This window comes from Zootoca vivipara, chromosome Z1 (genome assembly GCF_965207765.1).
Source record: "Zootoca vivipara chromosome Z1, rZooViv2.hap1.1, whole genome shotgun sequence".
Taxonomy (NCBI): domain Eukaryota; kingdom Metazoa; phylum Chordata; class Lepidosauria; order Squamata; family Lacertidae; genus Zootoca; species Zootoca vivipara.
This window is the reverse complement of record NC_142583.1, coordinates 31,449,058-31,467,273: the sequence shown is the minus strand read 5'-3', so window position 1 is coordinate 31,467,273 and position 18,216 is coordinate 31,449,058. Positions and strand designations below refer to the sequence as shown.

The window sequence follows — 18,216 nt, the reverse complement described above, 5'->3', positions numbered from 1 at the left end:
GTGGAAATGATTGGGAACAAGAAAATGACTATGGTTCCTCAAAAGCAAAAACAGCATTTGAAGCAGATTTCATTGTACTAATTATATGAAAACTAACAGTTTAGTGTGGGATATGTTGCTCTTGATGTTGATTTAATTTCATTGCATGGTATCAATTGATGTTCGGAATTGTTGACAGTTTGCTAAGGAACTGGGACTTGAGCAGAACAGTTTCCTAAACTGTTGTTGCATGGTTGTCAACAACAAACCAATTTAATCAAACAAGCCACTCTCGAGTTTTCCATTATGCCTGCTATTTTTTTAAAAAAACATCTAATTTGGCCAAGAACATCACAATATACATTAGTAAAAGTTAGATTTTGATAGCTTTGTTTGATATGAAACCTGATTGGGTTTCTCGTTTTTAAAATTATTTTTAGGGGCATGTTTCTGGACACCATTCTTCCTTCCCGTGATGATAATGGAATCCGACCGGCCATTGGTCAGCGCACGAGATTAAGTAAAGGAGATATTGCACAAGCAAGAAAGCTGTACAGATGTCCAGGTACTGCACTATAAAACATATGCCCGATAAAGCATGCTTTCCTGCAGAGTTCATGAGCACAAACGGATAGTTTTGAATAATCGGTTTCTATTCAGGCACTTAACGCATAATTGGAAGCTGAGATCGTAAGCATTTTAAAGTGTGGTAGCTCTGGGACATTAGGCACTAAGGTATGAATGGCCTGAATCTGAAATTACTGACTCATATGGCATTTTTGTGCTTGCCTACCGTAGCTGTTCACTTGCTGGATATGGAAGTGGGGAAAACATGATTCATTCTCTCAGTTCTTATTTAAGATATTGTACTTTAAGCCTGGAGCTATGTTTAGATGAATGATGGGGTTTGTTTAACATATCTCAGCAGCGGAATCCAGATGCCCTGCAAAACAATTGCACTGAACAGCTCTTTGTGCAGGAATTCTTTATACAATAACCATCATGCTTGGTCTGGACCTCTTGCTGCAGAGAGTCTTGATAGTACCTTGGTCACTTGGTCTGAAACTTTATTTCTTTGGCCACTCTCCCTCTCTTGCAGATCAGTTAACTAGCTCCTAGATCAGGCATAGGCAAACTTGGCCCTCCAGATGTTTTGAGACTACAACTCCCATCATCCCTGACCACTGATCTGGTTAGCTAGGGATGATGGGAGTTGTAGTCCCAAAACATCTGGAGGCGCCGAGTTTGCCTATGCGTGTCCTAGATCCATGAAGCCTTAACAGCATCTTCTCACAATCTCCCCTCCTAAAAATGTGATTGGTCAACGTTCACTCTTGTCCATGTGTAACTTCTCTTTCCTGCCCACAGCCCTTGCCTGTGCAACACAGAGCATGTCTTGTGTGATGCTAATCTCTCACACCTGCTAGTTCCTGTCTGTTCAGAGGAACCAATTAGAGAGAGGGGGAAGAAGATAGGCATACCCCAGCTTCAGCTTCAGGAGCATTTTTTTTTTTGCACCACTCAGTAGTTCTAATTATTATAAACAATTCACAAGGCATATGTGTGATAAAGAAACAACTCATGGTAGAAGAACTGGCATCTAACCAGGCAATACAGGAAACATAAAGCTATGTTAAACTTCATAAAGTTTCTTAATCTCCCCCTCCCTCCCTCCCTGTAAGTAAGTAAGTAATAAGGTTTTTGTGACATGAAAAATGCTGAAGTTAGTCCTTAGGAATTGTGAATAAGGCACTGTAACCCCCTTCACTATATTTAAAAAGAAATGTAAATTTAAAAAATAGCAAAGGGGCTACAGTGCCTTATTCACATTTTCTAAGGACTAACTTCAGCATAATGAAACCCATTATCAACAGGTTGTAACATATAATTAAAGTTTGTTAACAGCAAGCCATCTTATAAGCTTACAAAAAATTGTGTACGTTGCAAATTTTGGCGGTACCAAATGAACTGAAATCCTTCGAATTGTCATGTGTTGGAATTTTAACTAATAACATTAGGAACTACAGACGCGCTGTAATGAACTTCACTTTTCAACTAGGACCATCAAAGTCTTGCCTAACCAAAAGCAGAATATGAAATTCGTCAAGGGTAGCATTTAATTTGTGACAAATGGCATCATGGTCTTTTCTGAGCAAGCTATGTTTTAGATCAGTTAGCTACAAATGACAGGGCTTGTGGGGTGGTGCAGGTCTTCTTGAATTAATGCCAATAAGACATTAACATTGAACACTTGGAATATCTGGGGTCAATGCCCCTTATTTTTGACATGGCTATAAGCTAAAGAAATGAAGGGAATGTAGGCAATGGGATAGCTAGTAAAGCCAATAAGAAAAATATTTCCATATATTAATGGACGCCTGGGTTGGGAAGCTTCCCAGTGCTTTGACAGAAAATCTCAGGCCCTGAAACTTTTCTTTCCCTTCCTGTGCTCCATCAGCTCTGTGGGGCTGGGAGAACCCCAAATCTATCCCCTGTGGGGGTAGAGGAGAGAGATTGTTCCCTTTGGCAAGCATAAATGCTTTTGCTGATGGAACAATCTTAATAGTGCTACACGGTTTTCCTCCTCCAATATATTAATCTCTACAGTTTAGTGGAGTTACCAACAGTTGCGGTGTTAAAAATAAACTGGTGTGGTAATTTGATGTGGTACTGAATACATTACTTAATATGTAGCTATACTTTGATTAGATGTCACGTGATATGTGCTTTGTGGAGAGACGGAGAGGAAAAGGTTTTAGGCTAAGCCAGGGCTTGTCTTTATTCCTCAACATATACTTTAAATCCCGTGTTGTCATGTACTGCCTCATTCAACCTTAAATAAGATTTAGCATTATTGAACATTATTGTCTGTCTTTATACAAAATCTTGTGGTTTCCCCCCCTCCCATATGTTTAAAGATTCTGCAAATCATTTATATTTAATTTGACTTTTGATTACACTTGTAATCTTGCCAGCTGGCAGCTCTTAGACTGTCATTTACTGTTGATCTGATGTTCAGACAGACAGATTTCTGTTTGTAGCCAATCGCGATTACAGCATAACTCACAAAAACAAATGAGGCAATCCAAGAGTAAGTTAAACATCAGATATGCAAGTTGTCAAAAGTTGAAATAGTTAAGTTCCCCAAATCATTTAGATTTTTTAAAAAATCCCTTTGACAGTCAACTATGTTTTGGGTCAAAAAGTAGCCTGTAACTTTTTTGCTCTTAGTGTATATAAAGCTATCTATAGGAATGGAGTTGTCTACATTATCCAGCAACCATCTAATTTTGAAATCATCTGACTGACCTTATAGAACATTCTTAAATGAATAGAGGTATCTACAACCATTTTTTTTGCCTGCTAAAATAATTTACCAGTCAGATATACTGTGAGCATAGTTCAAAAAACGAGGCTGAGTAAACACCAGGAGGTGGGCTGAGGAGGTTTATTCACACAGATACCCAGCCCTTTTGTGGTCAGATTTAATTTTAATATACCAGTCAGAGGTCTGAGAATATTTCATAACTTCCAAGTCCATTTTGGCATCTTCAGCAAACATTACATCTTGGGTCTTATGGTCAGAATTGTCCTGAGGTGACATTACAGGGGAAATTAAATAACTTTACACCAAACAGTAACAACATTGTACCCAGCCTTCTCTCGTCTGCAGGTCTAAACTCACAGTTTTGTTAAATGTTCTTGCATTAGTCAGAGATTTTTCCAGTGCAGAACCATGAATTTATGAATGTGTGCTTTTAAGGAAGGGAGATCTACTTAAGTTCTAAGCAGTGTACCAGTTGTACAATGTGGGACATTAGGTAGTGCACTAATGTTGTTGTTGTTGTTGTTGTTACCACCACCACCACCACCGCCAATTCAGCCATCACAGTTTGCTGCATCATATAACAAGATATGGATAAATGATGATGCTTGTAGCCCTCAGTGAATAGCAGGTGGCATTTTAATGTCCTCAAAATGGATGTGACAGAGTATTTTAGCAAAATCTGACCTTACTCTTACTAATGGCAAGGTAACGAGCTTCAAAGAGCCGTCCTTCAGCCCATGCTACCAAGTCAACAGGAGAAACAAGTTGTTGCTTTTAAAGTTATAAAGATAAATGGCAGATTAGCTGGAGTGAAAAGTGAATGAACTTTAATGGCAGATAAATACTTCAGTTTCTACTGAAATTCACTGGGAAGGGAAAAATTAGTCAGAACCTCATTCTGCCCTGGAACAGTATGATAGACAGCTAAGTAGGAAATAGAGTAAAAGAATAAGGTATAGCAATAAAATAAATGTCATTGGTTGTTATATTTGCTATGCTTTATTATCAGTATTGTTACAAGAAATTTATACACATCTTTTAAAAATAAATTCTAGTTTAATATGAATATATCCTCATCTAACATGTCATAAAATACATGAACAATTCTAGTTAATGTTCAGCATCATGACAGTTGTTCCACTTATTTTTTTGTTGTGTGGAAACATAAGGTTGTTTTTACCATTTACTTGCCTGATGGTCAGCAGTGACATTTAAAGGTCTGCTGCAATTTTTTTATTTTAATTTAAAGTAAGGGGAAAGGACATGGAAATAATATTTTGGACAGGACAAAATGTCCTTGTCAGATTGTTTCAAAAATGTTGCTTTGTATAAAGCATCTCCCGCCTCTGCTGTTAATTATTCACAGTAAAGAAGAAACACAATGTCTTTGCACTTTGTCAGGCAACCCTCAGCTGCTATAATATCTAATTTCTTTCAGCGTGTGGAGAAACACTGCAAGAGTCTACAGGCAACTTCTCCTCTCCCGGGTTTCCAAATGGCTATCCTTCGTACACACACTGCATATGGAGAATTTCAGTGACGCCTGGAGAGAAGGTACTTTGCAATTATTCCCAAGGGTTGGCGCTTTGCTCAAGCCAAACATTTTTGTTGTTGTTGTTTGTTCATGTTTCTCCTGATCTTGTGGGGTTTTTATTTTATTTTTAAGCTTCATATTTATTTATTCACTCATTCGTGACATTTGTCTAATGCCCCGTAACATGACACTCTCCAGGCGGCTTTCCATGAAGAAGGATGAAAACAATTTTAAAATAAAAGATAAAACCCTGAAACCAAAGGCAACAAAAATGCTGCAAATCCACTCTCTCTCTCGCAGCCCAACTCAGCTCAATCCTACACAGATACAACCACAGTGAAAATGCTTTGGTTTAAAACTCTGCTGCAACGAGTGTGTGGTTTTAAGAGTAGTTAATGAGACAAAGCCTTTGAACTGTACAGTAGTCAATTTATTCGACTTTGGCTTTAGTTAGCAGTTCAGATCCATTTTTGTTTGAAGCCCCATCTGAGTGCTCGGGCCTAATCTTCAGGGGTTTCATACTGGGAAAGCCCATCCAAATTGGTACCTGTGGTGGCGGGAATCTTTTTCAGATTGAGAGCTGCACTCCCTCACAGTTATCCTCTGGTGGTGGTGGTGGAGAAGATGCATGGTGGCACTGGGTGGGGCTAGACAGGGGTGGAGGAAGGGGGTGCGGTGGGGGCAGTCTGCCCCGAGCCACGCGTCTCTCCTGTGAGTGGTGATAATAATAATAATAATAATAATAATAATAATAATAATAATAATTTATTATTTATACCCCGCCCATCTGGCTGGGTCTCCCAAGCCACTCTGGGCGGCTTCCAACAGAAAAATAGAACACAGTAATCTATTAAACATTAAAAGCCTCCCTGAACAGGGCAGCCTTCAGATGTCTTCTAAAAGTCTGGTAGTTGTTTTCCTTTTTGACATCTGTTGGGAGGGCGTTCCACAGGGCGGGTGCCACTACCGAGAAGGCCCTCTGCCTATTTCCCTTCAACTTGGCTTCTCGCAATGAGGGAACCGACAGAAGGCCCTCGGTGCTGGACCTCAGTGTCCGGGCAGAATGATGGAGGTGGAGACGCTCCTTCAGGTATACTGGACCGAGGCCATTTAGGGCTTTAAAGGTCAGCAACAACACTTTGAATTGTGCTCGGAAACGTACTGGGAGCCAATGTAGATCTTTCAAGACTGGTGTTATGTGGTCTCGGCGGCTGCTCCCAGTCACCAGTCTAGCTGCCGCATTCTGGATTAGTTGTAGTTTCCGAGTCACCTTCAAAGGTAGCCCCATGTAGAGCGCAATGCAGTAGTCCAAGCGGGAGATAACTAGAGCATGCACCACTCTTGCTAGACAGTCTGCAGGCAGGTAGGGTCTCAGCCTGCGTACCAGATGGAGCTGATAGACAGCTGCCCTGGACACAGCATTGACCTGCGCCTCCATGGACAGCTGTGAGTCCATAATGACTCCCAGGCTGTGCACCTGGTCCTTCAGGGGCACAGTTACCCCATTCAGAACCAGGGAATCCTCCACACCTGCCCGCCTCCTGTCCCCCACAAACAGTACTTCCGTCTTGTCAGGATTCAACCTCAATCTGTTAGCCGCCATCCATCCTCCAACCGCCTCCAGGCACTCACACAGGACCTTCACTTCCTTCACTGTCTTCACTGGTTCTGATTTGAAAGAGAGGTAGAGCTGGGTATCATCCGCATACCGATGAACACCCAGCCCAAACCCCCTGATGATCTCTCCCAGCGGCTGCATGTAGATGTGAAAAAGCATGGGGGAGAGGATGGAATCCTGAGGCACCCCACAAGTGAGAGCCCCCCCCACTTTCTGAACACGGCCCAGGAGGAAGGAGCGGAACCACTGTATAACAGTGGCCCCAGCTCCCAACCCCTCTAGACGGTCCAGAGGGATGTTATGGTCGATGGTGTCAAAAGCCGCTGAGAGATCCACCAGGACTAGGAAACTGCTCTCACTTTTGTCCCTAGCCCGCCGGAGATCATCAACCAGTGCGACCAGGGCAGTTTCAGTCCCATGATGAGGCCTGGAATCCTGACTGGAAGGGATCCAAATGGTCCGCTTCTTCCAGGCATGCTTGGAGTTGTTCAGGAACCACTCGCTCAATCACCTTGCCCAAGAATGGAAGATTTGAGACTGGGCGATAGTTGGCCATATTGGCCGGATCTAAAGATGGTTTTTTAAGAAGTGGTTTAATGACCGCCTCTTTCAGTGGGTCTGGGAATACCCCCTCATAGAGGGAAGCATTTATTACCCCGTGGAGCCCATCGCCCAGCCCTTCCCGGCTCGCTTTTATTAGCCAGGATGGGCAAGGGTCAAGGAGACAGGTGGTTGGTTTCACTCGTCCAAGCAGCCTGTCCACATCCTCGGAGGTATCAGATTGAAATTGATCCCATGAAACGTGACAGTGACATGGTGGCTTGGGCACCCATAGGTTTTGCGCTGCCCCAAATGGTCCACCCGCTGCCTCCCCCTCAGCTGTAGGGAGGCTGAGTGGGAGGAGACAGACAGACTCTTCAGAGGCCCCATGGAGCGTCCTGCCCCGCGGGCAGCTGGCTCCGCCCCTGGGTGCAGGGACCCATGCCGTCCCACGCACCTGATCAGCTTCTTCTGCCACTGGGGCTAGAGCAGGCACCCTCAAACTTTTGCCCTCCAGATGTTTTGGCCTACAATTCCCATCATCCCTGACCACTGGTCCTGTTAGCTAGGGATCATGGGAGTTGTAGGCCAAAACATCTGGAGCGCCGCAGTTTGGGGATGCCTGGGCTAGAGGCAAAAGTGCATGGAGCAATGGATGCAGTTCTTAACCTTTGTATAGTAGGCTACATTTTACCAGGAAAAACCAGAGGTTTCCCTCACATGTGCACTCTATCCAGGCAAGCGCAAGGATTTATTTCTGTTCAAGGACATATTCCAAGTAAAAAGGACACATTCCAAGTATATTTGGTTTTTAGGATATTTCTTACTAATCACAAAACTCTTTAATTTAATTATTTTTAAAAAAATAAATAGATTGTTGGCCCCAAAGATGCAAAACAGCAAACAAAATGCCCAGCAGCCTTTGAAAAGCGTAGCTGTATGACATGCTCTACACTACTAAACCATAAAACAAATATTTTGCATTCTGCACTATCCACAGCTTTCAAATATTGAGACTCGAGCTCTCATGGAGATGCAAAAAACTGCAAGTTAATTTATTGAAGGTTGCATTCTTCACTTTGAAAGTATAGTAATTGCAAAATGGCATAGCTGTTTTCACTGTCATTTTTATATAAATAATTTGATTCACTTCAAATTTTCTTAGTTTTTCTAGGTACGTTTTTGTTAAAATGGTTCTGAATATATATAATGTTTTATTTCCCCTTTCCATAATATATTGTGGGCTTTCCTGTTCCAGCAGTGAAAATGTGTGATTCATTATTCTGCATGAGACAGCACTGCTACTACTGGATTTGCTTACGTTACCATTAATTTCTCAGTTGTGCTGACAAATGTTCATTGATTGTTTATCTCTGGAGACTTGCAGCCATCCTGTCCTCCTGAACTGTTGATCTGCCTTGTCTCCAGTTCTTCTTCTGTGTCCGCTGAGTTGCAAAATTGAAGTTAAATGTTTTTTTGTAGACCACAATTAATGTAATGTTGCATAAGAAAAATAGAACATTCGTAACTAAAGTCTTCAGTATATTGTGCCCATTATACTACATCTTCATTTATTTCTCTCTTTGGAGTGACCACATTACTTTGCCAGCTTGCCTTATGTCATAAATGTCACAAATAGTGTTTCAGTGAACTTGTCTGACTTTTACAATCTCAGAGAGGCATAGTACAATAAGGCTGCAACTTACTCGGATTTAACTCATATGCATTCAGCTTTACGTGCTTGGCATTTTTTTAAAAAAGGGGTGGTGGTGGAAAGGGGACGGGTGTCCAGGAAATAAGACTATAAGCCTTGCATTAGTTGTGGGCTTGCTGTAGTTTGAAAGAAGTCTTGAAATATAGCAAATATGAACGCTATAATGTGTTTCCTTCAGTTAAAGTAATTTAGGCTACTATGAATTGGTGCTTGCATTTAAAGGAAGCAAAGTTAGTACAGTGGTACCTCGGTTTAAGTACACAATTGGTTCCGGAAGTCTGTACTTAACCTGAAGCGTACTTAACCTGAAGCGACCTTTCCCATTGAAAGTAATGGAAAGTGGATTAATCCATTCCAGACGAGTCCGCTAGTACTTAACCTGAAGCGTACTTAACCTGAAGTGACCTTTCCCATTGAAAGTAATGGAAAGTGGATTAATCTGTTCCAGACGGGTCCGTGGAGTGCTCAACCTGAAGCGTACTTAACCCGAAGTATGAGTGTAATTGGTTCTGGAAGTCCGTACTTAACCTGAAGCGTACTTAACCTGAAGTGACCTTTCCCATTGAAAGTAATGGAAAGTGGATTAATCTGTTCCAGACGGGTCCGTGGAGTGCTCAACCTGAAGCATACTTAACCCGAAGTATGAGTGTAATTGGTTCTGGAAGTCCGTACTTAACCTGAAGCGTACTTAACCTGAAGCGAACTTTCCCATTGAAAGTAATGGAAAGTGGATTAATCCGTTCCAGACAGGTCCGCGGAGTACTTAAACTGAAAATACTCAAACCGAGGCGTACTTAAACCGAGGCATGACTGTATTGCTGATTTAGGAACACCAGAATATAGGTTCTGAAATAATTAGTTCTACACTCAAAGACTGAAGCCTGGCACATAAGCCATCATTGCATATTTCCTGCTTACAATAAAAATAACTATGACTCAGAATTTCTACGGCTTTATGTTCACGACAGGATTAAACTAACATTTTCCAAGTATATCAGTTTTTAGTGAAAGTGTCATGTCAGCAGCCCAACAAAACGCTCAGCATGCTAAAATCTATTGATTCCAATGGGCTTGAACATGCTTAACTCGCTGTTGGATTGTGGCAGAGGCTGACAATCCTGCTACTTAAATCCTACTTATTTCAGCTTAATAAACGGGCTGAACTGGATTGCAGCCCACTTATTTCCTTCAACATTTGGATTCTAGGCCTAGAGAAAAGGTCTTGGGAGTAAAGCACATGAATATCAATGGTCTACTCATTAGTAAAATGGGGGGGGGGGAGATTAGGAAAAGATGCCCATTGACACAGTTGTAGCCGCAGGCACCTAAACTGTTGGGCTTGAGGAACACATTGCTAAAGACATGACCAACAGAAACGTCTCTGAATATGTTAGTAGCAGGAATGACAAGGGAGTCAAGGGAATGTTAAAAGGAGGGTAAGGATATTGCAGAGAAGCAGGGAACTTGATTCCCTCAAACTCCCTCAGCAAGAGGGCAATAATGTAGTAACTGTGGCTCTCAGTGTAACTTTTCTTCCCTACAGTTTTGTTTAGGTAACTGTTACAAACCCATGATGCATATTTTGTGACCAAAATATTTTGAATGTATACAAGCTTATTTCCATTGTTGCAAGGGTTTCCAGTATAAAATCAAAATGTTTGCAAAAGTTCAATACAATGCTATTTAATTGGGTTGTGTGTGTATATCTGAAGTGCAGTCAGAAACCAGTTAATGATATTTTAGGCTCCTTGTCCGCATAGCAGTGTTATATTTCCCCCGTTACAACTTGAGGAAAGGATAGATTCTCACACAGATACAGAAAACACGTACAGCTGGCAAAGTAGCTGCCGAAGGAGAGTATACAGTTGCAGTATGAAATTGGATTTACTGCACAGTAGCAATGGTTCTTTTACAGCAAATGCTCAAAATCTGATCTGTCCCGTGTTAAAGCAAAACTGCTCTACCCAAACTACTGGCAAAGCTTATTTGACTCTGCTGCTTTAGGCTGTGGTCAGTTGAAGCAGCAATTCCTGAATCATCCGTTCAGTTAATGACATGTGATTTCAGAAGTGTTTGCTATTTAAAATTCTCCTCTGATTTGTAATGGGAAGCTTCTATTGCTTCCTAATGTTTCAAGGCTCTCCCACCCGGTTGAAATGATTCAGACTGGATTCATTACATTCAGTTCAGCTGGCACCTTGAAACATATTTGCCAATCATTGACATATTATTTATCAAAATTTGAACATATGCAAAATAGCTTCTTCTTCTTCTTCTTCTTCTTCTTCTTCTTCTTCTTCTTCTTCTTCTTCTTCTTCTTCTTCTTCTTCTTCTTCTTCTTCTTCTTCTTCTTACCGCACAAGGCTTTTCAAAGGTTGTCTTCTGTGCTGATTGCTGTGTAATTCTTACACCAGATGCTCAATGTAAATTCATTTTTTTTATTGGTTAAAGGCGGTAAGTAAGTAGCAGCTGCTGTTACGTCTGCCTATTGAAGTGGCCCGGCATATGCTGTCAGGACGTAGTAGGGATGTACCTCTATAAATGAGTACATAGTATGCGAATTCTGTGGTAAAGTGAAATGTTCTTGTGCCAACTGCTATTTTAGCAGTTCTGGTGCCACTGTCTAAAAATATGTGTTATTAATGGATGCAATCTGTTATGTTTATCATGACTAACAAGATGAAAGGTCCAGCTTCTCATTATGGCGGGGTGGGGTCTTAGTCAATAAATTAACAGTTTCTTCCTCTGCAGGGATGTCACTGTAGGGACAGTGCAGGATGAGGCTCTCTCGCAGACTCCTATATCCTGCATTTCAGATCACATACTCCATCTGACCCTGTTTCTTCCATAACAAAGGCTTCCCCTCTAATTTCAAATGCCCCATAAAGTTAACTTACAGTAGTTCAAGCCCATTGGTCAGATTGTAACTGATGAGATGGTATATTCTGCATGTCTCTAGTCGCTAAAATTGAAAGTGGAATAGATCCACATGATATCTATAGTTCCCTGCTCTCCACCTTCACAGATCTGGTACATAGTCATGCTTAAAGCTTGTATTCCAATGTTTAGCAAAAGTTTTAAAATTCAGGATCCCTATTATAAATTTACTGTCATCGTGTTGGCTCCTTCAATAAATTAATTATTGGTTGCACAGGTGAGCTTATAGAGATTCTTGAGCACAGTAAGTGGAGCATTAAGGAAATTTTAGACTAGGGCTCACCAACCTTTTTGAACCCATGGGCAGATTTACAAACTGGAGAAGCTGTCGCCACACCACAACCTGGTCTATGCTTCTTTTAAATCTAATTTCAGTAGGAGGAGGGGCAGGGGGATGCCCAGGTTGCTAGCAAAGGCCTCTGTGGCCACATGTGCATAGCTGCCAAGTTATCCCTTTTTTTCAGGGATTTTCCATTATGCTGAATAGGCTTCCTCGCGAGAAAAGGGAAAACTTGGCAGCTATGCATGTGTGCCCACAAGCAATCTCTGTTGTAGGCCCTGGACTCAATGAACTTACCAGGAGAAGGGGATTTCAGATAGTGACATACTATAATTTCAGTTGTGGACACATAATTAGCTTTTCTTTTGAGTCCAACACCCCTGCCTGCTACCACCACTCCCATGCTTTTACAAATGTGTCTACATTATTTATATGCTATGGCAAATGATCACACACAAAAACTGTTCACTCTGGGCATAGACAGTTTCATATTTACAGCTCATTTAAATCATATTGCCATCATGATTACAGGAATGAAAGTGACTGTTTCTGTAGCCCTGATGCTAAACGCATTTACAGGAGGATAAGCACAGTTCCGTTGCCGAAAAGGATAATTTATATTTCAATGTCAAAATAATAAAACAAACACCTGAAATCATGCACATGGCTGTCTGGTTGCCCCCTGACTATAAAATGTTTTTAAAATATGAGGAAAGATTGCTACGGTAACCAGGAAGAACCTCAGTTGGCCCTAGTGCCCCATCACCAACTCCCTTCATTTCCCTGCTGATCATTTGGGGGAGGCTTTGGGCTGGGTAGGGGCTGAATTTGAATCCTGAGCCCCAACCCTAGCTGCACCATTGAGCACAGTTTCGTTTAGCATGCTGATGCGGGCAAGGATTTGTTGATTTAGGCACCAACCCAACATTGACATTATGAGAGGACTGCTCTGGCTATTGTCACCCCAATAAATCATGTACACAGGGAACCCTTGGAAATTAATGTGGATCACTAAAAATCCTCTGTTAGGGAGCTCTTGGTTGATGGGGCAAGGAAGTCACTCCCTGTCTAAATATTTGCGTTTGCTATTCCAAGTCAGGATAGAATGTCCTCCCCACAGTTTCAGAATCTAGGCCCTAAGGAGCTAAGCCCTTAAATGCTTATTAGATAGAGGATTATCTTAGTTACAAAGAAAATCAGGGGAAATAGTGATACTATTCAGATGTTAACATTTCTGACATTTATGGTCAGCATAGGAATATATTTATTCTGGTTTAGAGCAGAAACCAAACACACATGTGACATACTGTACTTCTCTCTTTTTCATATTTCAGATTGTTTTAAACTTCACTACAATGGACCTCTATAAGAGCAGCCTCTGCTGGTATGACTATATTGAAGTAAGAGATGGCTACTGGAAAAAATCACCTCTGCTTGGTATGAAACCTCTGTTATGATCAATTCTGAATAACTGGTACATAGAAACAGTAGCTAAATTTTTAAAAAAAGTGATCTGGAATTAGCTTATTAGTTGGGAGTATCCATCATACGATATTTGTAGCACAAGCCACGAGAGAGCTGTGTGACTTTTGTCATTGCAAAGTGTGAGAGAAATATAACTTTCCCCCTCAATTATTACCTGCTCTAGGGAGCCCTGTATAATTGGTTCCATATGCTAGTGAGTTTGAGGTAGAAGAAAGGGATGTATTTCTTTTGCACATTACAGGTTGCACTTTGGCTTAGGGTTACCAGATGCCTTCATTTCCCGGGGACAGTCCCCGGATTTGCAAATAAGTCCCCAGACAAATTCCATCCCCGGAATGTCCCCGGATTTCATCTAATGTCCCCAGGAAACGCAGCAGTGGCAGTCTCAGCAGCCCGGAGCAGTTGGCTCTGGCTGGCTTCAGGAGCTGCTTGGAAGTCCCCATATGGTGGTGGTGCAGGGGCTCTAAGATGCAGCTTCCGGGCTGCCTCCACCTTCCCTGACCCCAGCAACTAAGCTGTGAAGGGAGGCTTCATGCTGCCTATCGGAGCAGCCTCCCAACTCCTACTTACGTGCAAGCAGGAGCGGGGCGGGGATCTCTCAGCTGTGAAGGGAGGCTTCACGCTGCCTATCAGAGCTTGCAGGAGGGGGCAGGGACAACAAGAAGCCTCCCTTCCCAGCTGAGGGATCCCCACCCCCTCCTGCTTGCACACAAGTAGGAATGGGATTGGGGCTGCTCCGATGGGAAGGGAGGCATTGCACTGCCCGAGCCTCGCCGCCGCCGCCGCCCTCGGCCCTCCTTCTCCGTTTTCCATGCCTGACCCACTGCACACGGCTTCCCCACCACCACCGAAGAACCAACAACTCAGGGGCTGCCCAGGCTCATGGAGAAAGGAGATTGAAGCCTCAGAGGAAGGGGAAATGTACCAGTTGAGGTCAAGGCGGCGGCCGCTCCCTGCCACTGCCATCGCTGCAGCATCAGCGTCCCGAATGTGTAGTATGTATGTATTTATGTATTTAAAGTGTCCCCAGATTCATTGAAAAAATATGGTAACCTTACTTTGGGTACACCCAGTAAACATGCACTACAGCAAGCAATTCTTGTAAAATGTGAAGCAGTAAACAGTGACAAATCCAGAGTAGAAGAGCACTATCTAAGCATGCATGGTAGTGAACAACCAGCTTTTGAAACTCCTTCATCATCAGGCGACACAGATGCCCCTGCTGTGTTTTGATCATAGCTGTCAAGTTTTCCCTTTTCTCGCGAGGAAGCCTATTCAGCATAAGGGAATTTCCCTTAAAAAAAGGGAGAACTTGACAGCTATGGTTTTGATTGTTCGCTTCTTGCAGTCAGATGTCACTTATTGTTGCAAGGTTTAATTTCCTGGTGGAAAGCTTTAAGTTTAAGCAGATCTGGGTAATAATATCTGTAATAGGTCTGTATTCAAGTGTCTGCTGCTCTCCCACCTGCTTATTCACCTGCATTATTTCTACTTCACAAAGATGTAATGTCAATAGTTTCAGGTGTCTCTTCTGGACATTCTGCTTTGCCCTGATTTTGTTCTTACTGTTTTGATTGATACCCAGTGGTGCCTCACTTAACGAATGCCCTGCTTAATGAAATTTCCGCGTAACGAAAGGATTTTTCGAGCGGAGGTTGCCTCGCTAGACGAATTCGTTTTACGAAAAATTCGTCTAGCAAATCGCAGTTTCCCATAGGAATGCATTGAAATTCAATTAATGCATTCCTATGGGCAAAAAAATATATATATCAAAAAAAATTCAATGCATTCCTATGGGATTCGCTAGACGAATTTGTCGTTATAAGAAAAGACCCGTGGAACGAATTAAATTCGTCTAGCGAGGCACCACTGTATGTGTAAACTGCTTTGAGGTCATTTGTGACACTAAGAGGTATACAAAAGATTTAAATACATAAATTTTAGAATTCCCACAGGACATTTAAGAAATCAGTTATTGCCTTAGGATATCTGACACCCCATGACCCATGGTAACACACACACACCCAACATTATTCAGGAGTTTCCACATCCATAGTAGGGTGTGATCTGTGTAATATAATAAGGAGTTTTCTCTGCTGTCACTACAAAAATAAAAGAGGAGTAAGAAGAGTGGAAGCTGGAGGAGGGACTAAAGGATCAGGAAAGGAAGAAGGAAGAAGCCGAATATTTTTAAAAAGGAAGGAAAAGGTGACTCACATAGTAGACTTAAACAAAAAATTCCTAGTAAGGAAAGAGCTTTTGTACCAAACCCAAATAACAATTGCATTCTTAAAGCACATTGTAGACCTGATTAAATGTTTGTTATCGCTACTGTTTTCTAGCTAGTTTTCAAGTTTACAGAAGACTTTCAAAAATAATGGTAACTTTTTGTTAATACTTAATGGTCTGTAAATCCTATCTGTGCATCAAAGGGGCTAACCTCAACCACTACTGTTATTGTATAGTTATGTATACAGGAGGCCAAACTATACATAACGTACCACCCCCCCATGTTTGTTTGTTTATTTTATTAAATAATTTTACCCTGCTCATCAGCCACAAAGGCTGAGCTGGCTTAGCAATGGGCATTATGTGTATTTTAATGAACTAAACAGAGTGAAAGATTACGAGTCCTGGGGGGGCATTGAAAATGTGTGTGAGAGCTTAACAGTGCTTAGTTTATTTTCTTTAGTTGCTATTTTGTACATGCTGTTAATGTTGTTTTATGGATTATAAATGCCGTATTGATTTGTTAATCATATAATATGACTATTGCTGTAATTGTGAGGTTTTTTTTTAATTTTTCAGTTGCTGTTTCGTTGGCAGAGTTTTGTAGACTGTAATGGTTTTATTGGTGATCTGTTTATTATTTTAGGTGATTTATGCTGTATTTGCGGTGTTCTATTAACATTTTATTATATTATTGTTATTTATTGTTTGTAAGCAGCTTTGAGAAAACCGGCATAGAAATACAATAAAGCAAATAGAATCAATCAGTGGTGGTACTCCACCTTCTGTGCTGTGTCTACTTCCCCACATGCCCTGCTCCTCTGCCCCCCCCCCCACTGCCATTCCCTGCATTTGGGCTATGATACTAGAAACAAACTGGGGTGAAACAGGTGGGGAGAGGTTGTGGGGAGGAGGGGAAGCAGCAGTCAGTGTTTTCAATTGTACCCCAACTCTCCAACTGTACTTTACACATAAGTGGGGCAGAATGTCTGTCCAAGGAATCTGCCTCCATTAAGTGTAGTTTGGCCCTGACATTAATTACGTTAAATTGCAGGATTTGGCCTGGAGAGGGAGACCTTAAAATGTCTTTTCTTACTGTTCTTTTAGGCAGATTCTGCGGTGACAAACTCCCAGATGTCCTCACCTCCAGTGACAGCAGAATGTGGATAGAGTTCCGTGGCAGCAGTACCTGGGTAGGGAAAGGTTTTTCAGCCACTTACGAAGGTGAGTCTCTCTTGTAATCAAGTTAACTAAAGTTTATTCCTTTGAAACTATATGAGCTTTAAAGTGTTGTAATGATTTAAACTTGATCAAATAAGTGGTTAAATTGGCTGCATGTATCTTCCTGCAAAAGGTTTTTAAATCATCATCATCATTTTATTTTTTATCAAAAGCTACTTTGAGAAGCTATGAGTTTGAGCAGAGGAATGACAGTGGGTGGGTTCTGCTGAATCCTTGCCCTTCTTAACTGCTTTTCTGCTCTAATTGTCCTTCTGGAATTTTGGGGTATTGGCTAGGAACCTAAGATATTTGGGGCACCAGCCTGCAGAGAAACTGCATATGTATAGTTACAAATGGAATTTATAGGTCACAGAAGGCAAGTCAACTAATTTCCAAATCACCCCAGGTAAATTACTCAGTTGGTTTACATGCCACCACAGATCACCCCTAAAATTAGTTCCTCTTCTATAAATTTTCTCCTAATTTTTAAACATACTTTTCTCCAAATAAATTCAATTAATACCTATTCAATACTCTGAAATCAATTCTAGGTAAAGTCGTATTAAATGATTTGTTAATTTGCTTACCCCAAGGATATTCTATCCAGTCACCCAGTTCCATTTCCCCCGGAATCATCACCCAAAAACATTTACGACACTCACAAAAAGATCTGGGACTTGTAACCTAGCAACACCTCTGCTGCAACTGTTTTTCTACCTCCAGGAGAGAAAAATGCAGGAGAGTTAAGCATGCTTTTGTGCAGTATACAATGAATAATGAATGCTTGATCATTGAAATGATCTACTTGATCATTTCATATTGGTGTAGTTCTCTAATGTATGTACATAGTCTTTCAGGAAAGGCGAGAGCCTCAATATTCTTTTTCTTTAGCTATAGCGGTCTAGGATCCCCAAATTCTGATCCTGAAGGTGCTTCTTATGTAGTTGGATATTATGATTGTTCCCTTGCATAACTGTAATTTATTTTAATGTTCTTTATGTGCCCAAACCTCTCATAAGCCTGGGCCTCTTCTGAACAGTAGTAATGACATTTTTCAATTCTTAATCAACATATAAACTATGGCAGCTGACCAAGTTCTGCATGCTAAGGACTTCCTTTCCTCTGAGAAGGGAATGTTCCATGCAAAGCACAGATATTTCCCATTGTGGGTGCCAAGCATTTCCCTCTTATAGATGACAAAGGGAAGTTCAGGCATTAGTGGGGTTTTGGTCCAGACACTGAAGCTGCTGGGTCATGTCCTATGGCTGCAGTCCAACCTGAAGTTTATGCATACTGTGTGTAACAACTAGGGTTGCCAGACTCATTAGTGGACAGGACTTCTATGCCTTTA

General features: G+C 41.5%; 1 protein-coding gene across 4 annotated transcripts in view; it reads left to right on the top strand.

Annotated features, from left to right (window-relative positions):
- TLL1 (tolloid like 1) overlaps positions 1-18,216 on the top strand; it is a 131,219-nt gene that overhangs the window by 85,798 nt on the left and 27,205 nt on the right. For all 4 annotated transcript variants that reach the window (XM_035112116.3, XM_088660056.1, XM_035112117.3 and 1 more), the window contains 4 exons: positions 420-544; positions 4,746-4,861; positions 13,265-13,367; positions 16,752-16,868. In XM_035112116.3, coding sequence (XP_034968007.3) covers positions 420-544; positions 4,746-4,861; positions 13,265-13,367; positions 16,752-16,868 — 461 coding nt within the window. The remainder of the gene's footprint in view (positions 1-419; positions 545-4,745; positions 4,862-13,264; positions 13,368-16,751; positions 16,869-18,216) is intronic.